General features: G+C 42.3%; 1 protein-coding gene across 1 annotated transcript in view; it reads right to left on the bottom strand.

Annotated features, from left to right (window-relative positions):
* Snx4 (sorting nexin 4) overlaps positions 1-24547 on the bottom strand; it is a 48207-nt gene that overhangs the window by 9220 nt on the left and 14440 nt on the right. The window contains exons 3-11 of the mRNA XM_021184727.3: positions 24364-24499; positions 23110-23259; positions 21508-21555; positions 16620-16675; positions 10353-10425; positions 6475-6536; positions 4806-4871; positions 2991-3080; positions 272-371 (exon numbers count right to left, since the gene is read on the bottom strand). Of these exons, the coding sequence (XP_021040386.1) occupies positions 272-371; positions 2991-3080; positions 4806-4871; positions 6475-6536; positions 10353-10425; positions 16620-16675; positions 21508-21555; positions 23110-23259; positions 24364-24499 (781 nt within the window). The remainder of the gene's footprint in view (positions 1-271; positions 372-2990; positions 3081-4805; positions 4872-6474; positions 6537-10352; positions 10426-16619; positions 16676-21507; positions 21556-23109; positions 23260-24363; positions 24500-24547) is intronic.

Raw genomic sequence — 24547 nt, 5'->3', positions numbered from 1 at the left:
AGGTGTGGCACATGCACATGCACACACAGACACACGCACGCACATGCACATGAACACACACTTGTAATAAGTCTTTTTTTTTTAAAGGTGAGGGAAGTCAAGACACTCTACTCTATGAGCGATTCTGTAATTTGTAATAAAGCTTCCAGAAATAAAACAAGGCACCCGATCTCATGATTCTAAGGCACAGGTATCTTGCACATTCCAACCGCACCCCACCCCACCCCCACCCGGCTACTCCAGCAGCAGAGACTGAAGAGCACGCACTCACCCCAGTGGCCAGCTCCTCGCACTGCTGCTTCTTGGCAGCCAGGTCTTGAGCAGCTGTCTCCAGGTCATACTGCATAAGCTCATGCTTCCTGCACACAGCCCTTGGGGAGCAAGAACAATCAGCAAGCTGTTTTGGCTTCTTTAACATATCAGAAATGTTTTTAGGGGCCCAGGGGGAGGCAGTCAAAATGTCTACCTAGTTTCAGACCTTTTCTGACCATAACTTTCAAGTTTGAAATGTAGCAGCCCAATCCTGAATATTAAATCTAGGGGAACCTAAGCATAAAAACTTTACATAGCCATAAGCAAAAGATGGCTTACATAATTATTTTAATAAATGCACTACTAATTGTTTAGTATGCAACAGTCTTTTTTCCTGAAACACTCTCATTAAGTGTGGTCAAAGCTCTTTTCAAGCCCTCTTGAATGCCTTCTTATATGTAGGTTCCACTATGCTCAGCTCAAGAGCTCACTCTGGGGCTCATGTGGCAAGTGAGTATTCTTTGAAAAGGCAGGATCTCAGAGTTATCTTCCTTTTCACTCTAGAAATATCTTAGCCTTAGATCATCATCATAATGAACTATGCTTATCAGAAAAAGAATTCTAATACAGAAGTGCACAAAATAGGAACAGTACCAGATCTCCCCATAATCCTGCTGTGCACACATAATCCACACACAGAAATGTGTCTGACCTTCCAGAACCCAGCCAGGCATTTATGACCCCTGCCCACAGCTCCACTGTGTCAGTTCCTTCACACTTAGCCATGACCATGGACATCTTTTCATGTCAACACACAGTTATCATTTTAATGATCTGTAGGAACTACATAGAATTTCACTGTGTTCAGCAACTTTCTATGGTGAAACTTGCTTCTATGTAAGGCAGGTAGGAAAAAAACTAACTGCCTGCCAGTGTTCAAGAATACAGCTCTTCTGTATCCCCAATAGATTTTTTTTCAAAGATATATTTTTTTAAATTGTGTGTGTGCTCGAGCATGTGTGTTGGTATGTTCATGTGAGGGCAGGCGTTTGCAGAGACCAGAGGCACTAGATTTCCTGGTATTGGAGTTACAGGTAGTTAGCTGTACTGAGAACTGAACTTGGTCCTCTGAAAGAGCAGTATAAACTTAATCACTAAACCAACTCTCCAGCTCCTCAACAGAATTCTTTCTGGATTTTTTTTCTCCCATATGAGAACAGGGTCTTATAATGTACTTCATGGCCGACCTGGAACTCACTCCATAGACCAGGCTGGCCTTGACCTCACAGAGATCCATGTGCCTTACCTTCTGACCACGGTGACTAGAGGGGCACACACCATGCCCAGCTTCCAACAGAATTTTTATACAGCCTTTCAATGTGATAGAAAACTAATCAAAAGCTTACCCTTTCAGAAAAATGATTTTTCTAACTTGAATTTAAAAAAAAACAAACAACCTGAGCAGTGATGGCACACGTCTTTAACCCCAGCATTCCGGAGGCAGAGGCAGGCAGGTCTCTTGAGTTCAAGGCCAGCCTGGTCAGCATAGTGAGTTCTAGGACAGCCAGGGCTACACAGAGAAACCCCATCTTGGAAAAAGAACAAAACCAAGAAAGGAAGAGAGACTGGCAGTCTGAACGAGAATGGCCCCGTCTGTTCACATGATCCCCAGCTGGTGAAACTGTTTGGGAAGATTTAGGAGGTGTGTCATCAGGGGGTGTGCTCTGAGGTGTCAAAAGCCCATGCCACTGCAGTTAGCTTCCCCTCTCTCTCTGCTGCTTGAAGATCAGATATTAATTCTCAGTCACTGCTCCAGGGGACCCGCCCACCCGCCTGCCTGCCTGCCTGCCTGCCTGCCTGCGGGCATGTTCCCACTTTGATGTTCGTGGACTAGCTTTCCAAAACTGTAAGCAAGCCCCCAATCAAATGGTTTCTTTTTTAAGCTGCCTTGGTCACAGTGTAGAGCAACAGAAAAGTAACTTAAGACAAGAAGGAGGGAGGAGGGAACATACTGACTTTTTCTTATCCAGTAAGTCTATCTAGCAAAGAATTCAGTTTGTCTCTGTAGGGCTCTATACTCTGCCTGTATTTTGGGCCCAATTTTCAAACTGGAGAAAACAGGAAGAAACAGGCCAGAAGCACCCAGCAGGAAGCTCTCCTGCAGAATATGCTTCATGGGGGGAACTTCTTATTTTTATGCTTGTTTGGGGAATATACTGTGGTGCAGTGAGAATTAAAAAAACAAACAAACAAACAACCAGAAGTAGTATTTTTGTTTGAATTCCAGTGTGGGACGTGGGGTACTTCAATGCCCACAGCAGCTATGATTGCCCTCTGCTTTCACAGGAGCAGGATTTTGCCAGTGGCAGATAAATGCTAGGGCCCTAAGAGGCTTAGAGGGTTGTTGGTTGGGTGCTGCTGGTCATGGTTTGTCAAGTTGTTGTGTGCCAAAAAGAAACAAGAAATTAGATACCCTGATGGCAAAGATCAAACTTGCCCCAAGGAACAATGCCCCTAATCAGCAGGAAGTAGTTAATGAAAACGTCACCCCCTTTCCCATCTATCCTTTTTTCCTCTCCGATCTAGTGTTAGGGGTTGAAAGCGTGGAACACAAATTAGTACACACAAAATTAGCCAAAGTGTGGCTACACTGGGGCCTCACTACAGGGTCCGACACAAGGCAATCTTTTAAAAAGCAACTACTGCCTACATCTACAGGTCTGCCATTAGGTACTCACCGAAGAGCTTCTGCATAAAACAGATACTCCTTCAGCTGATCTGCATAGTGCTCTTCGTCTTCCAAAATATCATCAATAGAAGATGCATACCTGTGTAAGAAACAAGAAGTATTAAAGAAGTGGCAGCTTACAAGCACCTATAACTCCATCTCCAGGGGATCCCACACCCTCTCCTGGTCTCTGTGGGCATCTGAACATGCATGTCATATCATTCACACACACTGGAACACACCCAAAAAGATGAATAAATTTTTAAAAATCTTTTTAAAAAGCCAGTTAGTTTGAATATGGCATAAAAAATTAAATATTTAAAGAAATCCTTTTCCTGTCTCTGAGTAGTTTAAGGTGCACTGACTGAGTTATAATGTAAAGTGAGGTTTAATATAGGTTCACTATGGCATGATTGAGTCAATTTAATTAACATATCCATTACCTGACATAGTCATCTTGTTCATGGGGAGAGCATTTAATACCTTTTCTTTTTCTTATTGGTTTAAAAGAGCTATTTAAATATAGGTAATTTCCTTTTGTTGATATGAGGTGTGTGCGCGTGCACCGTGGTCCATGGTGGAAGACAGAGAACACCTTTCAAGCACTGGTCCGTTCCTTTCACGAGGTGGGACTCAAGTCATCAGACTTGGAAGCAAGGACCTTTACCCAATGAACCCCCTCATTGGCTTTAATGCTAATTTTTTGTTTTTCTTTTCTTTTTTTTTTTTTTTTTTTTTTTTTTTTGGTTTTTCGAGACAGGGTTTCTCTGTGTAGCCCTGGCTGTCCTGGCACTCACTTTGTAGACCAGGCTGGCCTCAAACTCAGAAATCCGCCTGCCTCTGCCTCCCGAGTGCTGGGATTAAAGGCATGCGCCACCACGCCCGGCTTTTTTTGTTTTTCAATTTAATTTTTTTTCATTTTTGTTTTGATAGGAACCTTCACACATGCCTTATATATAAATTTACATTCAAAGAAAAAATGTTTGAGGTCTCATCTAAGTGTCCTCAGACTCCCTGTGCAGTGAGGGATCTTCTGGTTCTCCTGCCTCTACCTTCCCAGTGCCTGCATGACAAGTGTCTCGAGGCACTGGTCATGTGCTTGACCTCAGAGCATTAGTCTGAAATGCCAACTTCAGACTATAATATTCTTTTACATTCTGCATGAGAAATGTCACTCTTAAACAACAACAACAACAACAACAAACCCCATTATTTCTGAAGCCTCTTCCCCACCCGGAGTGTGCTCTCTTCCTGAGGTCCTGCTCCCCCAGGAATCCAATCAGCAGACCTGCTCTGAGCACCTGCCCTGGGCTGGACCTGGCAGGCACCGGACATCATCCCTCCACCGCTGGATCACCCCACGGCGACAGCTACGGTTCTGATGTCTCGTGGTTAAAACCCTGGCGTCCTTCTCCAGTCAACAGCTTTCAGGTTTCCAGGTTTGTCCAGCCAGAGAACTCAAGTTCGTTAGGAAGGACTCAGCCACAGTTTTCCTAGCTCTGGCTGGTAGTACCAGCCCTACCATGTGACATGGCAGCAGAGACTGGGAGGTGAAGGACCTTCTTGAAAATGTTTATTATTGACAGTGTTAAAGTGTGTCAAATAACGTTTCTGTAGACACTGAAATGCACATACAGATTCTTATCTTTCTTCTGTCACTACATGAATTAGACCAGTCTTGGAACACATGTATTAACTAACCTTGCATTCCTGAGAAGAACAAGTTCTATCTATATATGCAAAATGTTTCTATAAAACTTGACAGAGACCAGAGGGCAAGCAGTCCCGCCCCGAGCAGGCCCAGCTCTTAGCCCCAGGTACTCACACGTCCATGTGATGCCCAGCACTCTGCAGCCCATCCCCCATTTCTTTTTCGATGGCACTCCATTCACTAGAAGAAAAGAAAGAAAGAACAAAAATGCCATGAACTAGCTCTATGGGATATTATTCAATGGAATGGGTTGCAAGATCCTTTTCTAGCTAGGACTCATATTTGGATTTACTGTCTGTGACTCAAGTCCATTGGTTTTCCTTAAATTTTAATAATTAAGGGTAAGAACACAAGCACGCAGAGCAAGGGAGTAGCTCAGTTGGTAGAACACCTACCTATCTTGCTGCAAACCCCAAGTGTGATTCTCAGTACCATCCTAACTAATGTGGGAGCACATCCTGTCGTCCTAGCACTTGAAAGGCAGAAGTTCAAAGTCATCTCTGACTACGTGAAAAACTGAAGGCCAGCCTGGGGTACATGAGACTTCAAAACAACAGCCAGGTGGTGGCGGCACACACCTTTAATCCCAGCAACTGGGAGGCAGACGCAGGAAGATCTCTATAGTTTCTAGGCCAGCCTGGTCTACATAGTGAGTTCCAGGCCAGCCAGGGCTACACAGTATGACCTACCTAAGGATGAGTCCCAGCACCCACATGAAGCCCACAAACCCTAGTTCCAGAGGAACTTCTAGTCTCCATAGGCACGAGGCACACAGGCGGTACACATGTACATACACAGGCAAAACACCCCAATATAAAATAAATTAAAAAGTATTAAAGATGATTTAAGTAACCAAAACAGGAAAGTCATACACACATGCATCCATATACTCCTGCGTTTGGCACTGAGGACGGAGCCCCAGGGCCTCAGATAACTAGTCAACTGTCCTACCCCTGAGCTACACCTCCAGCCTTTACGCTAACCACTGAAACACTCGTCTTGCCAAAGTCTTCATATGTTATAAAATAATAAAATAAAAGAAAGAGAAAACATCCAGTTCTATTAGGTAGCAGTTTCTAGTGATCCTCCCCAGACAATCAACAGAGAAAGTAGAAGGCCTTGTGCCCCTACAGTCAGGAATCTCACCAGTGTACAGAACTTCCTCCCCACTTTTTTGCTTACAGATGCCTTTAAAATATCAATATTTATTTGAAAAGTGAAAGCTGTTGCTTCAGGACATCACTGAATACTGTTGTGTCAGGCACAATAAAACATGGCTGTAAATCTCAACACTTCGAGGCAGAGCTAGGGGAATTGTTTTAAGCCTGAGATAAGCCTGGGCTACAATATAAGAAGTTCCAGGCCAGCCAAAGCTACAGGGTTCTCCAAGCATCAGGAGTCTAGGGAAATGTAAGCCCAAGGACCAGAGTGTGGACAGCTAGCACACATTCAATGACAGCCTGTCTGTGATCCCAGCGCTTGGGAGGGAGGAAAAGAGGATTCCCAGTGCAAGCTGGCTAGCTGGACCAGTCCAAACCCGTGTGCTCTAGATCCCTCAGTGATAAGGTAGAGAGATAGCCAGTGTGAACCTCTGGCTTCTACACTCGCGCACACATCTCAACATGTGCACGCCTCCCAACATGTGCACCAGACCACACATCTGACCGCACACACAAAGTTAGATATATATTCTAACAACTCATACACTATAAAAGCTTTAAAATACTATTTTTAAGCCAAAAAGCTAATTGGAGCTAAATGTTTATACTCATATGATACTTACCTAAAAACTCTCCCATAATTCCCATGTACTTTATATACACCATAGAGTCGATCTGCTACTCTCTGAAATATTTAACAGAAATTAGTATTAGGTTGAAATCATATATAGATTACTTTTTAAAAAAATTCATATTCATTTTTGAGATGAAGAAAATCATGCTTAGTATAATAAGCCAAGAAAATAATCTCCAAGACCCCATCAAACACAAATACATGTACCCACGTATTTACTTGGTGTTCCCAGAACTTTTTATCAGTTGTTAGTTACTCCTTCTACAGTTCTGATAGCAAGAGAAGCAGGAGTCTGCCCAGCATGTTAGCACTAGCTTTAGCAACACATCCAACAGCTGTATTAAATCAGAGTCCTAAGTTCTTGTAGCTGGAGCTAAAATGCAGATAACCTTTCTGAAGGGGACAAGGAGACAATGGAAAAGAAAATGTGACGTGCCATTAGATGGCGGACACACACAGCTTTTTCTCGTCTAAGTCTCCTAACATATTTCAGAGATTCTGAGACTTAAAATTCCTAGCTGAGCCTGGTGGCACACACCTCTAATTCCAGCATTAGAGGGGCAGAAGCAAGTGCATCTCTGTGACAGTGCATTCAAAGACAGCCTAGTTACTCTACAGAGTGAGCCCTAGGCCAGCTTAGTCTCCATAGTGAGACCCTGCCTCAAAAAAAAAAAAAAAAAAAAAAGACTCCTGATAGAAATGGTTTCCAAAGGAGCTGTGCATGATCCTCTCCTGCCGCCCTCTCTGACTGAGCTGCAAATATTACCATATTTATAAACAATTATCAAATACTTATAACAGATGATGTCAATAACTATAATTTACATCTTTAAAATGCTAGCAGAGTAAACTTGTGTTTTTAGAATACTAGCAAGGTTATATTAAAATGTGATTCCATCTGGAGAAGAAGCAAGAGAGTGCAATAGGAAACAGAAATATGCAGTTAAACAAGTATGAGTTCAGTTGTTTCTTTAAAAGATTCAGAGCCGGGCGTGGTGGCACACGCCTTTAATCCCAGCACTCGGGAGGCAGAGGCAGATTTCTGAGTTTGAGGCCAGCCTGGTCTACAGAAAAACAAAAAAACAAAAGATTGATTTATATATATATGTTCTGCCTATATGTATGTCTGTGCACCACATGTATATTCTGCATACACATATATATATACTGCACAGTATAGAAGAGGAACTAGAGTTACACATGGTTATGAGCCATTGTCTGCGTGCTGGTAACCTACTGGGTCTTCCACAACAGCAACAAGTGCTCCTGCCCTGAGTCATCTCCCCAGCCCCCTGAGTGCAACTGTGAGACTACATCAGAGTACTCCAAATCTTTTTATTGTATCTTTAGGAGATAAGGGCATGTTCTCCATCACTTGATGTGCCAACCAGGGTGACTCAGCAAGTGTCAGTTTTCTTCCCATCTTTTGTCCAGATATATCTGCAGGTGGCTAAGAGCATGGGCTCTTAAGGCAGACTCATAGTCTCATTCTGGATCCCTGTATTTGTCTACTGGGCGGTACTAGAGTTTATTAACTTCATTGTGTTTCGTATTGTATAAAATGAGAATAAAAGGACCTTCCACAAAGGACAGTGCACAAACAATGGTCAAGAAAAAGTTTTAATTCCTTTGTGTTAGCTCACAAAATAAAAATGACTTTATAGGGTTTTAATCAGTACAAGGTATTCATCCATGTAAGAAGTGTTAGCACCCACAATGTGATGGGCAAGAACCACTCTCCTTTTTTAGAAAATAAATCCTAGAAGGTTCCAGTATTTGCCTGGTGTGAACAGCAAAGACCAGTTTCAAACTCAACCCTTCTTGGTTCTCAGGCCACCTGCTTTGCCTAAGGAGTTCTGTTCGACTTAAGTATTTAACTCATACCCAGCAGTTCTAAAAGAACTTTCCCCAACACAAAAGGTGATACTTATATTTTTTTCTTTCATTTGTTTCTTTCTTTCTTCCTTCCTTCTTTTTTTCCCTCTGTGTACCCTGGCTATCTTGGAACTCTCTCTGTAGACCAGGCTAGCTTCAAATTCATAAAGATCCACCTGCCTCTGCCTCCCAAGCACTGAAATTAAAGGTGTGCACCAACAACAACCTTAAACATCTGAGCCAGTGTTTCTCAGCCTTCCTCATGCTGTGACCCTTTAATACAGTTCCCCATGTGGTGGTGACCTCCAACAATAAAATTATCTTTGCTGTTACTTTATAACTGTATTTTGCTACTGTTATGAAGGGCAATGTTTTGGAGACAGAGGTTTGGCAAAGGGGTCCACTGATCTGAGCCATCTTCTACAGCTGACACTAGCTTTAGGAAAAGGCAGGTCCCAGCGGCTTTCTGTGTGGTTTCAAGCCTATGTTCGTGTGGGCCTTTAGCCTTCCATCTCTATGTCTTGTCCTGCTGTTACTCTACATGTCTCATGCCCTTCCTCCTAATTTCAGAACTGTTCCAAAAACCAAGTTAATCAGAAGATATCACACGGTCCCACTGATATTGTCAGAACTTCACAGTAACTCATACTCAATGTGTGGAATTTCAAAGTAATGAAAGATCTAGAAATTTCAGCTCATCAACTTAAAATCCTTTCTAATATTCAGTTCTTACTTCCAACTAGTAAGATAATAGGGAGAGCCACGCACTCCAGTGTGACTTTCTTTACTTAGCATTTTCCAGTATATTTAAGGAATCCATTATGGTTTGACAGTTTCTATTATGGCTTTGTGTGTTAGAATCTTGGTTTTCAATAAAGTGTGTGAGGCCTAGTAAGAAGAAGATCACTAGGGACAATAACTCTAAAAGGACTTAATTATCATGGGACCCCAGCAAATGTACACTGAGAATGGAATGTTAAAAAACTGAGCAAGGGGGCCCTCTCCCCGGGCTCTGGCTTCCTGGGATCTCTAACACTCACATGCTCACACCATGATGTGATTTGTCATGTTGGTGGGCTCTTTTATATTCAATATATTCCATCTCAGGAGGATTTCAGTCAGCATATGATATGACCCCAGCCCTGGTGAACCTGTCTCGGTTTCTGAGAAGATCGGATGACAAGCTTCCAGGTACTCTATTTACTGAAAAATACTTTTCCCCACATGCATTACAATGCATGTCCAAGCACAGTGCTTGCTCCTTAACCCTTTTGTCATTGCAGACTAGTACCTTAAGTAAGAATATTTGGAATTAAAAAAAAAGATTTATTTATTATTATACATAAGTACACTGTAGCTGTCTTCAGATGCACCAGAAGAGAGCATCAGATCTCGTTACGGATGGTTGTGAGCCACCATGTGGTTGCTGGGATTTGAACTCAGGACCTTTGGAAGAGCAGTCAGTGCTCTTAACTGCTAAGCCATCTCTCCAGCCCCTATTATGTGGAATTTATTCCATGGAGTATGCAATGGGGAAGGAGAGGCAGAAAGATAGTTAAGCCTGGGCTGCACAGCAAGACCCTGTCTTAAAGCACACAGATATAAGATGTCCTAATAGCCATAAATTATCCCACAAAGCTTAAAAAAACAAAAACAAACAAACAAACCCTCAAAGACTGAGGAATTACTCTACTCTAAGGAGTCTAACACAACCTCCTTCATTATTTACATTCCACTCTGAAATGACAGGCCTTTTGATAAGATGTCAGCTACACCATGATATACCAGGAAGAAAGTAATGGATTCAAACTCTTCAAACTGTTTCTAACAGAAAAGGCTCCCACTTCTCTTACAAGGCAGTTTGTGATATGAACACACTAGATTTGCATGTAAAGTCACTCATCCACCATAAATACACCCAGTATTTAGAAGCATGTCGACTCAGTGACAAGCACCATTCTTGGGGGTGTCACAGAGCGCCAGATCACTTACAGCTCTGACTCGAAGGAGATGCGAGATGACAGACTGCAGCTCATCACTGTAGTGCCTCAGCTCCGTAAATCTCCTGAAACAGGAAACAAAACTGCACTTAGGAAAACAAGCAGTCAACGTTTGTTCCTGCACAAAATGGCAGTTCCTGAGAATAATGAAACTCGTTGTATCTAATCACATCCTGTCCTTGAATTACAAACTAATATAAATAGAAAAATATTCTAAAATAAAATAGCATCAAATACATACACAAACTAAAAGCCAAGAAAAGATGCAAAAAGGGATCAAGGTAGAGATAAAAATCTGTGGGTATAGAAAATGATTCTGAAAACTAAACAAAATAGGAAAAGTTTATGGTGCTGAAAAATATATACTACAACTTTAATAGCCATCTCTAACGTTCTTATATTCTTAATGGTTCTCAGTAACCTTTATTTCCAATTCTCCACAAAGACCCCAAGCTTGTTTAAAATAGACTTGTCTGTGTGAATGGTGGTGCATACCTCTTGTACCCTCGGTGCCCATGGAGCTTAGAAGAGGACACTGGATGCCTTAAACTGGAGGGAGCTACGAGTGGTTGTTAACCATTATGTGGGATTGATCCTGCGTCCCTCTGGAAGATCAGCGAGTGCTCTAACCTACGGAACCATCTTTCTAGCCTGACACCAAGAGTCTGATGTCACTCTCCACACAGGAACAGAAGCCAACCTGGGGAAACCTCACTTTCATTTCTGTCAGTCAATTTAAAGCTTTCTCAAATCCACACTTCTTTAGATTCAGTTTCCATCCTATTCTCTAGATTTTATGCCTCGTGTCACTTCCCAACTTCTTTTCACCACGGTTAACCCACTGCACTCTAGTCACCTTGAAGGTCCTCCTGGAGTACTCCCTTTCTTCAGCCATATCTAAGAATTCCTGAAATGTCTATTTTTAAAACCTACTGAGAGGGGCTGGGGACATGATTTAGTAGGTAGAGAGCTTTCCAGGAAAGCAAGAGGACTTGAGATCAAATCCCCAGCACTTAAATAAAAGTCCGGCATGGCTTCCATGTCTGTCACTCTAGCAACTGTAGGATAGGCATGGGTGGATCCTGGAAACTCACTGGCCAGCTAGGCTGCCCAGATGGTGAGCTTCAGGTTCAATGAGAGACACTGTCTCAAAAAAAATCAGGTGAAAAGCAATAGAGGAAGACTAATGTCCTCTTCTGGAACCTGCATGTATTCACATACACCATGAACACACATGCACACACTATTGAGACATGATAGCTTACGTTTACAATTCCTCAGCTCTTGGGAAGCTAAGACAGATGGCTCACTGTGAATCTGAGGCCAATGTAGACTACAGACTAAGGTCCTGTCTTTAAAACAACAACACTAAAAAACCCAAGTCAAAGATACTACTAGGGTCATCTTTGGGAGAAGAGTGGGAGGAGCCACAGACAGAGATCACTGGCACTCAGGTCTGATTAAAACAAGCTCACCCCAGGATTCCAGGTGCTGGTAACCCTCAGGTTACACTCTGGAAAGGCTCGCAGTGAGAGTGCAAGTCTTAGCTTCTCAGCCATTTTCTCACTAATCTTTCAATATATATTCATTCTGTAGCTTGTTTGTATGACCTTATGATTATGATTATGAATTACAGTATGCCACCACATTCTAAATTCCTACCTCCAACCTGGAACTCTCTCCTAACCCCAGACCTAAACCACCCCCTGAAGAGCACTCTTATAGTTACTTACGTATCCAAGGCCTGACTTCTCTTTCCCTACCTCACCCCATATATATTCCAGGCTCCCCAGAAGTCTAACAGTGAAGCCTGAGAGCTATCAGCATTTTGTCCTTATCTCCCCCGGCCCCATACCTTCTCCTTACACCAGCCTGTATGTTCTACTTCTTAAACATTGCTGAGGCCTACTTGCACTGACCCAGCCTCTCTGCCAGTCCCTTAGGTCAGTATCAGCAGCATCGTCTCTCACCTGGAATTCTTATTGCGCTGACTGGCCTTCTAGTCAGCTCACACATTCTAATTTGCCTACTCTGCTTGGAAGGTCTTTCTAAGGTCAAAACCAATATAATTCCTCTGCTTTTAGGCAGGTATCTTTCTAGTTCAGATTAGCCACTGATCCTGAGACAAAACCTAAATTCTCTTTTTAAAGATTTATTTTAATTGTATGTTTATGCAAGCGACTTAAGAGGTCATAATTGTTGGACCCCTCTGGAACTGGAGTTACAGGTAGTTGTGAGCCACCTGACATAGCTGCTGGGAGCCTAACTCAGGACTTCCGGGGAGCACTAAATACTATTAATTGTTAGTTACATCTCTCCGGCCTAACATCAGTAATGTAGCTTAGGAAACTACACACAGCCCCTGCATACAATTACAGTGGCTCATCCAGTCAGAAGCTGCTGGCCAGCCTGAGGCAATCCCCACTGGGTCAAAAGGTGTCTGCTACAGGCGCTCCTCTCAAGGCAGTGCTTCTCGTCTGAGAAACAGTCTTGGCATTACAGGGCCAAAAGCATGGCTGTCGCTGACTCAACCCGCACTGGAAAGACTGTTTACACCCCAGCAGAGGCAGAAAACTGACTCTATAGTTTTGCTTACATTTGTAGGATAAAAACTAGACTTTTGAGATATCAAACTCTGGGGGAGAAAGTGAGAATGGACAGACAGTGACAGAGACTTTTCACTTTATAATTTTCCAAATACCACAATCTACACATATACACTGTATAGTACACAATCAAACCATCTTTAGATGTCTACATTGAATTTTAAAAAAGATATTTTTCTAAACAATTGTGAACTGTTTTCTTTATACAGAGTCAGTGTGTAGCTAGTAGCATTTCCTATAAAGGCTAATAATTGCACTGAAGTGTTAGTGGTAAATTGTTAAACTCTGTCCTTCATCAGATTGTATTTATTTGTGTTTTGTTTTTTGAGACAAGGTCTCACTATATAACCCTGGCCTAGACCTAAATTCTGGGATTAAAGGTGTATACCTATGTATAGCCTTGATCAAATCTTGTGCTAAGGACTAGGAGTCAGAAATCCTTTACAGTTAGTTCCTCTAGGCCTGACTCCCTAAGGGCCTTTCCTTTTAGATCAGGCTTAACTATAAAGTTCTTGCTGTCCCATTAGGCTAGGAGAAATTTCACAAGACAGTGGAAGGTCAGTCCACCAAAGTTATGAGCGGGAACCAGAGGTCCTAAGTGCCCGGTGACAGACTGTCCAAGGCACACCACTCTAGGTTCTAAGTGCCCGGTGACAGACTGTCCAAGGCACACCACTCTAGGTCCTAAGTGCCCGGTGACAGACTGTCCAAGGCACACCACTCTAGGTCCTAAGTGCCCGGTGACAGACTGTCCAAGGCACACCACTCTAGGTCCTAAGTGCCCGGTGACAGACTGTCCAAGGCACACCACTCTAGGTCCTAAGTGCCCGGTGACAGACTGTCCAAGGCACACCACTCTAGGTCCTAAGTGCCCGGTGACAGACTGTCCAAGGCACACCACTCTAGGTCCTAAGTGCCCGGTGACAGACTGTCCAAGGCACACCACTCTAGGTCCTAAGTGCCCGGTGACAGACTGTCCAAGGCACACCACTCTAGGTCCTAAGTGCCCGGTGACAGACTGTCCAAGGCACACCACTCTAGGTCCTAAGTGCCCGGTGACAGACTGTCCAAGGCACACCACTCTAGGTCCTAAGTGCCCGGTGACAGACTGTCCAAGGCACACCACTCTAGGTCCTAAGTGCCCGGTGACAGACTGTCCAAGGCACACCACTCTAGGTCCTAAGTGCCCGGTGACAGACTGTCCAAGGCACACCACTCTAGGTCCTAAGTGCCCGGTGACAGACTGTCCAAGGCACACCACTCTAGGTCCTAAGTGCCCGGTGACAGACTGTCCAAGGCACACCACTCTAGGTCCTAAGTGCCCGGTGACAGACTGTCCAAGGCACACCACTCTAGGTCCTAAGTGCCCGGTGACAGACCGTCCAAGGCACACCACTCTTTCACCACCTGAGGAACAGAATGCTGTGCTTTCTTTTAAAGGACGGGGTGGGGGGGGGGTTAGGGAGGAAACAGCACCCCCATGGGATCAATCACGTCACCAGAGCCAGCATTAAGATTCTAGACACCCATAGAGAAGGTCAGAACAAAGCCAGCATCTTCAGAGACCAGATAGTGGGAATGGGAAGACTTAACGGTGAAACTAAAGAATCCACCAAGCCTTGACAGCGGTATGTAAGAAATGGAGGCAAGGGTCTTTCAGAAATGAGATCTAGAGTCTTTGGCAAAGGCAAAACCGGCACTGTCTGCACAGCAAAAGAAGGACCGTCTCAGAACCTAAGTGACATGGCATTGTTAGAGACTGAAGAAGCACACACGATCATGTCTGAGTGCCATGCTCTCACAACACCAACCATGTCCAATCCTTGAATCTGAGGCAAGAAGAGCTAATGTGTAAACCCAGATTCCAATGGAGCCTGTGAGCTGGGGTTGTCTATACCAATGCAACTTCTATTCCTTTCTAAAGACTGCCTCAGTCATTACAGCCCACACTGCCTTTTCTCTTCTCTATTCCTACATCCTTGGGCCTGTAGTCACCACACCCTCTCAACCTGGACAGGCGCCCCAAGCAAATCTCACACAGTAGTTTTGAGTCAGCCATTACCTATTTTATATTGCTCTCTTATTTTCTTATGGTTTTGGTCTTCACTGTCTTAGCATAATAAAAGTATTAAGTCATACAAATTCTCTTATGCTTTCTTCTTAAAACTTCTTTCTTTGTTTTCTTACTTTTTAAAGTCAGGCATAGTAGTGTACAACTTTAATCCCAGCACTCAGTAGGCAGAGAGCAGGTAGATTCAAGAATAGCCTAGTCTAAACAGTGAGTTCTAAGAATCAGGTACATAGTGAGACCCTTCCCCACCTCAAAAAAAATATCTATTCATTTTATGTGTGTGTTTTCCCTCCATGTATGTGTGTGCACCATGAGTGTGGTTGGTGTTCACAGAGGTCAGATGAGGGTATGGGATTCCCTGGAGCTGGAGTTACAGATGTTGCAAGCTACCATGTGGGTGCTTGGGTACTGAATTCAAGACCTCGACAAGAGTTACCAGGTGTATCTCACCCTGAGCTGTCTCTCCAGGCTACACTTACCCCTTTACAATTTGTACAGTCAACAATCACCTAAGAAAAGAACCCAACCAAAAAGAAGCTCAGTGTATGTGTTAGTGTAACAAAGTGCAAATGTTAAGACACATACTCATAATTAAAAATAATAAAGAAAAAAGAAACAAAAATTCAATGATTATCATTACCACTTCCTAATTTCTAAAACCTTAGAATATTCACTTATATTTTATATTCAAAATTTATGTTTAAAAATCAAGAAAAGCTACAGATTTAACTTGGTAGCAGAGGGTCTGCCTAGCACACAAGAGGCCCTGGGTCTCATCCCTACCACAAAACAAGTAAAACAGGGGCATTATTGTTAATAATGTCAGTCTGTAAGTTATAATCAGACGTGACACATTATCAAAATATGCAAGCTTAGGCTTCATTTGATAAGAATTTAGCCTTCAGAGAAATTAGTGCTGAAGGACTCATGAGAGAAATCTAACCATCTCCTAAGCCTAAGGACATGAAGCTACAAACCATCTCTAAAAAGCATGATTCCTGCAAAGGAGCATGCAATGAAGAGCCTGGCCCACCCACCAGATTCAGAGAGTCAGTGAACTCTAAATCTCTGTGTCTGTCTCGTCCCAAGGAGGCACATCTGCTAATGCCCAGCATCTAGGACAGCAGCGCTCTCGAGCTAGACTGATGGTTATGAAGTCAAGGACTTAAGTAACACAACACCTCGGGACCCTTACACTTCTGGACTTATCCTCAGTTTTTTTGGCATGCAAACTAGACTGTTTATGAAAACATAATTTTCTTAAACTCTGCACATTTGATAAGCATCCAACCAAGAAAAATTACACAAAATTACTTCTACCATTTTTCTTATATCTTCAGCACTTAATGAATCTTTCTAGGAGAAAAAGCAATGGTCTTATTTTCTAAAACTTTAGACACAACCTTATACCCAAATTACACAATCTCAAAATCAGTTTAGACTTTAAAAAGGTTTCACTAAATGTGAATTATTATTTAAAGTATTCAGCAAATTAAGTGCATACATTCAGAAATGAAAAATTCAATAGATTGATAGGCACCCTTCAAACAACATCGCAAATTTTATGAAAGCAAAGCCTTACTTGTCTGGGTTTCTCACTCTGAACGTTGCATTAAGCGCTTTTAACCTGGAGTCTGCCTGGAAAAAATAATTTGTTGACTTAATACAATTATATTTCAGGGTATAAAATTCAAACATTTTTACTTTTCCTTCAGAATTAAAGTGCTCAAGTACTTTTTTTAATACCACTTGTTGTAAGCACATTAAACATATTGAAGAATAGCTTAGTAATTCTTTTTGAGAAAACTACATAAGCATGTTTATAAATTAGAATGAATATTCTTCTATGAATGATGGCCTTCAGTGATTCAAAGTACACCGGCAAACACTAATGTACCAGTGGTGGCATCAGCTCTGCATGTGGTGAGTCACAGGACAAGCCTTGCTGGAAAGGCCATGATCTGCCTGGGTCAGCCGTGACCCTGCTGCCTCATGAAGATCCTGTGCACTCTGAATGTAGTCCTCAGGCGGACTCCAAACCAACAAGCCTTCATTTTTCTTATCATAATCAATGTCTCAGAAAAAAAATGAAAATATCTGTAGTAATGTTCTGCTAAATAAAGCAAGCTAGACAACATCACACTGCTATACAGCTAGTTCATCGCGTGAAGCCATCCCTTTCTGTTTGTTCTGTTTTGGCTTTTGAGACAGGGCATGCTGGAGCCCAACTGCCTGCACTCCTGATGCTTTGGGGTGGAGCAAAGCTCCAGCTCCACAGCACTAGGACTGCAGTGTGAGACGATGCGCCTGGCCTAGGAGACAGCACATCTTCCTAACTTATTTCTAGGTAAGTGTTCTCTAAGAAGAGACAGGGAGACAAATACTAAACAAGGATTTCATCTCATCAGATGTACTTAACATATTTAAATCCTAAATTTTTACAAGAAAACTGAGCCAGGTATAGTGGCACACTCCTTTAGTCCTAGCACTTGGAAGGCAGAGGCAGGTAGACCTCTGTTTGTTTGAAGCCGGCCTTATCTAGATAGTGAGTTCCAGAACAGTGCTATATAGTGAAACCCTGTCTCCAAAAACAGAAAGAAAGAAAGAAAGAAAGAAAGAAAGAAAGAAAGAAAGAGAGAGAGAGAGTGAGAGAAAGAAAGAGAAAGAAAGAAAGAAAGAAAGAAAGAAAGAAAGAAAGAAAGAAAGAAAGAAAGAAAGAAAGAAAGAAAGAAAACTAAATTTTTTGCTTAAGGCACAGTACTCAATGAAAATAGTAGTTCAATTATAAATCAATTTCAAAATGTAGTTTGGTTTTTAAAAAAAATCTCTACCCTCATAAAGACTTTACATTATTCCAATTTCCAAACTACAATTTCAAATACTCTCAATTAGTAAAACGGAGCAAACCAAAGCCACCAGGACTCCCTATTCCCTAAGAAAACAGAAGCAATGTGGTAAACGTGCTCCTCTAGACTCGGCTCCTGCAACACCAGAGCCAAGCTATGAATACTGAAACTGCGTAAGGATTTCTTTCTTTTATTTTTATGTGTATGAGTGTTTTGCCTGTGTGTATGTATGGGTACCACATATGTACCTGGTGCCCTGGAACTGGAGTTACAGATGGTTTGTGAGCAACCTCTTGGGAGCCAAGAACAGAACCCTGGTCCTCTGCAAAAGTAGCAAGTGCTCTGAATTGCTAAGCTGCCTCTTTAGCCTCTCTAGCCTCACTTTAAAATAAGTAAGCTTATTTATTCATGTGTGGGGTGTCTTGCCTACATGCATGTCTAGCATGTCTGTACATGTACAGGCCTGGTGCTTGTGGAGGCCAGAGGAAGGCGCTGGATCCTGGACTGGTTACAGAAAAATGTTTGTGAGCTACCTCTTGGGTACTGACACTTGAAGTTGGGTCCTCTGAGAGAACAGACAGTGCTCTTAACCACAGGGCCATGTCTCTAGTTATCACAAATCTCATATTTGCTTGTGTATTTTGAGGCAGGATTCTCTGTATAGCCCAAGCTGTTCTCAAACTCAGAGATCTGCCTGCCTCTGCCTCCTGAGTGCTAGGATTAAAGGTGTACACCACCATGTCCCGCTTCAAATCTCACTTTTTTTTTTTATTAAAGATTTATTTATTTATTTTATGTATATGACTACACTGTCGCTGTCTTCAGACACACCAGAAGAGGGCATCAGATCCCCATTATATATGGTTGTGAGCCACCATGTGGTTGTTGGGAACTGAACTCAGGACCTCTGGAAGAGCAGTCAGTGCTCTTAACCTCTGAGACATCTCTCCAATCCCAAATCTCACTTCTGATCCTATAATTTTTTCCTTTTTTTTTTCTCCCTCAGACAAGGTTTTCTCTGGCTGTTCTAGAACTCACTCTGTATTCTAGGCTGGCCTCTAACACACAGACATCTGCCTGTCTGTGCTTCCCCAGTGCTGGGATTAAAGGTGTGCACCACTGAGCAGCTGGAATATATTCGTAACAGACCACCAGCTTCCACCAACCCCAAGACTAAGAATGTCATCAAAAAGCACCTGAAGCCTCCAGCACCTTTTCCTGGCTCTCCTGCAACATTTTAGAAAAGGCACTAAGGTATAACTATCTTTTGTGCTGTGACTATAAAATCCATGTACCTTCCACAGCACAATGTGGGCAACCTACTTGTGTGTTTCCAGGCCATGCTTGCTAACGTTTGCCTCAGAATACTTTCTTATTCCTTTCTGAGAAAGAAATGTGTTTTGTGTTTCTAGCCACTATGCCTGGCTAACACTCACCTTAAAGTAATTCTAGAAAATGAACCCTGCTGTCTCATTAACAATGATCATAGTAGTTTCTTTATGCTACTTATCACTCTACAAATTATTTTTATTTAAATAATTTACCATCATTTATCACATTACACGCTCCTTAAGAACATGTCAGTCGGGCAGGCAAGATAGTTCAGCAGTTAAGAGCACTGTGTTCAAATCCCAGTAACCACATGGTGGCTCACAACCATCCGTAATGAGATCTGATGCCCTCTTCTGGAGTGTCTGAAGACAGCTACAGTGTACTCACATATAATAAATAAATAAATAAATCAAGAAAGAAAGAAAGAAAGAAAGAAAGAAAGAAAGAAAGAAAGAAAGAAAGAAAGAAAGAATATGTCAGTCATCATGGCCTGCACAGTACTTAAAGGAGTGAGTACTCTTATCTGCAGGCACTCAGAATGTGGAATCTCAGAGACTAGCAGAGGTCCACACCTTGTCTCTGATGTTCCAAGCAAGAGGAAGGGTTCAGACTCTTCTTAATCAGCCACAACCGAGTGCTCTCATAACAAAGTTAACTGCATGTCCTCACTGAACTGGTCTATGTGCTCTCTGCCCTGCTTCCACTGAGTTACTACCATGAGTATTCACACAATAAAGTACAGCAGTGAGCCATGTTATCTTCATGTGAACACTGCAGAGTGCAATGTTGTCTAATCTTAGCTTATATGACATATGACCTTCATAGAAATTAAATGTGACCTTATATGTATACACCTATGTATGTACACAGCGTTATATATGAATAGATGTGTATATATTTATGTTGTGAGGCTGTCCAAAAAAACCCCACTTCCTTCATGGAAGACTTGAAACAAGAAGTATCCATAATAAGAATTAAAGCAAATGAGCGGGGCGTGGTGGCGCACGCCTTTAATCTCAGCACTCGGGAGGCAGAGGCAGGTGGATTTCTGAGTTTGAGGCCAGCCTGGTCTACAGAGTGAGTTCCAGGACAGCCAAGGCTACACAAAGAAATCCTGTCTCGAAAAACAAACCAACAAACGAACGAGTCAGTCCATGACAGAAGCAGACACTTGATTACATTCCCTGTTTACGTGGTGCTGACTTTCAAATTCACACACACACCAATGCATGAGGCTGCAGGAGTTATTTGTTTCTTGCTTGGTTGGTTTGTTTTTTGAGGCTGAGTTTCAAGTAGCCAAGGCTATCTTTAAACTACATAGCTCAGGATATCCTTCAACTTCTGATCCTCTGGCCTCCATCTCCCAAGGGATTTTGAGATATCCTACTAAGCCTACCCTGAGGTGTTTTTAAGATACTGAACTTGATTTTCTTGCCTGGTACTACTACTACTACTACTACTACTACTACTACTACTACTACTACTACTTCTACTTCTTCTTCTTCTTCTTCTTCTTCTTCTTCTTCTTCTTCTTCTTCTTCTTCTTCTTCTTTTTGTTTGTTTGTTTGTTTGTTTTGTTTTGTTTTGTTTCAAAACAGGGTCTCACAATGTAGCTCTGGCTGCCTTAGAATTCATTATGAAGACCAGGCTAGCCTCAAACTATTCCTGCCTCTGCTTCCCACATTGGGATCAAAGATGTATACTAGTACACCTGGCTATCATTTAAGATCTTATATTAAGGGCTGGAGAGACGGCTCAGCGGTTAGAGCACTGACTGCTCTACCAGAGGTCCTGAGTTCAATGCCCAGCAACCACATGGTGCCTCACAACCATCTATAATGGGATCTGATGCCCTCTTCTGGTGTGTCTGAAGACAGCAAAAGAGTTACTCACATATATAAAATAAATCTTTAAAAAAAAAAAAAACAAAAAAAAACAAAAAAAGAAAAGCCAAGCGTGGGTTTCCTAAGCACCTTGTCTCACAGGTAAGCAAATGTGGGAGTCAGAGAACAAGTGAAGTGCATACTAGGATACTGTAGGAAAAAACCTACAAGCTGCATTTAAATTACTGATTTAGAGTATCTTCTGGTAGAATTAAGAAACTGTCTATTGCAGCCCAAACAGCACTAAAACTACACAGATCAAAATGACCTGAGTGTGTCTCTGAAACCCCGCCAATGATATTAGATGCAAAGCTGATTGTCATCATTGGCTAGTCACCTCCAGTAAGTTCATGGAGCCATGCTGGGAACTGAAAGGGACGTGGAGAGTTAGCCCACTGACTGTCCTTACCTTCAGCTGAAATCCAGTCTCATTCACAGTCTCCTTCCAGTTACCTTCCTAAAAATTAAAGTCAGTTTTAGACACCATTACTGCAAAACCAACCAAGCAATACATAGCATTCCACATTAAATAAACTGAGTCTCTATCATTCTGTATTTAATTCAAGTGGTATGGGAGAGGTTAAAAAATTCTCTTTATTTCGAAACTAAACATACAATGAAGACTCCAAACATTTGAAAAAACACATGTCTGAGATTTTAGACACCTGGCCTCCTAACACTAAAGATTAAGTTTTTTGCCAACAAGAGCTTGCTGACAGGAGCCTGATATAGCTGTCTCCTACAAGGCTCTGCCAGCGCCTGGCAAATACAGAAGTGGATGCTCACAGTCATCCATTGGACGGAGCACAAGGTCCCCAATGAAGGAGCCAGAGAAATACCCAGGGAGCTGAAGGGGACTGAAGCCCCATAGAAGGAACATCAATATGAACTAGCCAGTACCCTCAGAGCTCCTTGGAACTATACCACCAATCAAAGAAAACACATGGTGGAACTTGTGGTTCTAGCTATATTTGTAGCAGGGGATGGCCTAGTCAGTCATCAATGGGAGGAGAGGCCCTTGGTCCTGTGAAGGCCAGGACCAGGAATGGGAGTGGGTGGGTTGGGGAGCAGGGGGAGGAGAGAGGAGATAGGGGGTTTTTGGAGGGGAAACTAGGAAAGGGGATAACATTTGAAATGTAAATATATATATATATATATACATATATATATATATATATACATATATATATATATATATATATATATATATATAAATATAAAGAAGTGTTAAGCTTTCTCCAATTTTTCTAAAAGAAAGCCACATAGCAAAACCCAATCTTTGTAACAATAGGTTTTCTGTCTAATTTCAAAAAAAAAAAAAAAGATTAAGCTTTTATTTAGATAATTGTAACAAACATAAAGTCTTTAGCATCCTTAAGTATAAAAATTTAGCTATGATGGGGCTGGAGAGATGGCTCAGTGGATAGGAGCACATTCTCTTTTTAGCAGAAGATCCAGTGCCCACATTGTAGGTTAGCATAGCTAACTCCAGTTCCCAGGGATCCAACCCTGATTTTGACCTGCACACGTTGTACATATACACACACATACACACACACACACACACACACACACTCTAAATAAGTAATTTTTGACAAGCTTAGCTATGGAGCGGGTGACATGGCTCAGTATCTAGGTAAAGCATTTGCCATGCTAGACTGGCAGCCTAAATTCAAATCCAAGAGCCCATGTGAAGGTCACAGAGGAGGCCAACTCTACAGAACTGTCCTTTGACCCCGCCTTGTGTGCCATGACAGGTGTGCGCTTCCCCATAGCACACTCACGAGAACACATGCACACTAATGATACATAAATTAAATGAAAATCGTAGTTAATGACATAATCCAGTAACTCAAATTTCAAACTAAACCAAACACAATAACCTGCCTATCAAAAGCTGATTCGAAAGACCCTTGAGGATTAGCATTTTGTAATTTTTTTAAAAGCCTAACTCTAATGAATATTTGTTTTCTAATGAATATTTTTAAAAGACTAATTAAAAGAAAAATACCTGGGTTAAAAATGAATAGAAGATTTTGTCTCTACAAAGGACAGGATGTGAAGCCACCCTCAAGAGGAAGTTTTCTAAGCCCACGCGTCGTCTCTCCACAAAGTCTGGGTCCATGTTGTCAGCAGAGAGTTTATGCCACACGAACTCTGCCTAGGTAAGCAAAGCAACCATTAGGAACGGGCTCAGCCACAGGGACTCACTTGTAGCTCTTACCCGCCGTCTTAGCCAGGATTATCATTGCCACAATGAAACACCATGACCAAAGCAACTTGGGAGGAAAGGGTTTATTTGGCTTAAACTTCCATATTACTGGAAGTATCATCAAAGGAAGTTAAAACAGGAACTCAGACAGGACAGGAACCTGAGGCAGGCGCTGATGCAGAGGCCAAGGAGGGCACTGCTTACTGGTTTGCTCCCTATGGCTTGCTCAGCCTGCTCTCTTATAGAACCCAGGCCCACCAGCCTGGGGATGTCGCCACCCACAATGGGCTGGGCCCTCCCTTCTCAATCCACATCAGTTACTAATTAAGAAAATGCCTCATAGGCTTGCCTACAGCTCGATCTTCTAGAAGCATTTTCTCAATTGAGGTTCCCTTCACTTAGATTACACTAGCTTTTGTCAAGTTAATATGAAAATAGTCTGCACACTCTCATAAAAGAACCTTCTCTTTACAACAGGAGGAAACCATTAAAGAAAATCACAAGTGATCAAAACACAGAGAGGGAGTGAGCCTGTGGTGCCTAAGGAGGGAACATAGTCTGCTGGGAGACTGCATCTCCCCGGAGTGATAGGGAAGTTATACCTATGAACCTGACTGCCTAAACACGACGCGCACAGGGACTACACTAAGAACAGGCTAACATGGAAAAGGGAAACCTTATGGGGCCTTGACCCTATGTAAAAACTTTGGGCAACTAATAAATGCTAAAAATGAGAGAAAGAGTCTTTCCAATGGAAGAACCCAAGTGATTACCCAGTGCCAAATGGTCAGCCTTGAAATCATATACATACAAATAACATTATAGAAAGTGAGCAAACTGTATCTATATCTATATAGCAGAAATATATATGGGAGGCAGAGGCAGGCAGATTTCTGAGTTCGAGGCCAGCCTGGTTTACAGAGTGAGTTCCAGGACAGCCAGGGCTACACAGATAAACCCTGTCTCGAAAAACCAAAAACAAAAAAGAAGGAAAACAAATAAATGAGTGGCTCACTGTAGACTCCTCAGCTCCTCCCGCTGTCTATGTCTTACCCGTTTTTCTGGGAGAGGTGGCACAACAACATGTGGATAGTATACTAGAAGGTAGTTTCTCAACAACTCGAACTCACTGTACCGCCTCCACAGCGAGTCTGTGAGCACACTCTGACCATCGGCATGCTCAACTGACCTGGAAAGAAACAAACAGCGCCTCTGTTATTTAGAACACACAACACAA

This window comes from Mus caroli, unplaced genomic scaffold, assembly GCF_978045245.1.
Source record: "Mus caroli unplaced genomic scaffold, Mus_caroli_1 scaffold_17, whole genome shotgun sequence".
Lineage (NCBI taxonomy): Eukaryota > Metazoa > Chordata > Mammalia > Rodentia > Muridae > Mus > Mus caroli.
This window is presented reverse-complemented; position numbering and strand designations above follow the sequence as displayed.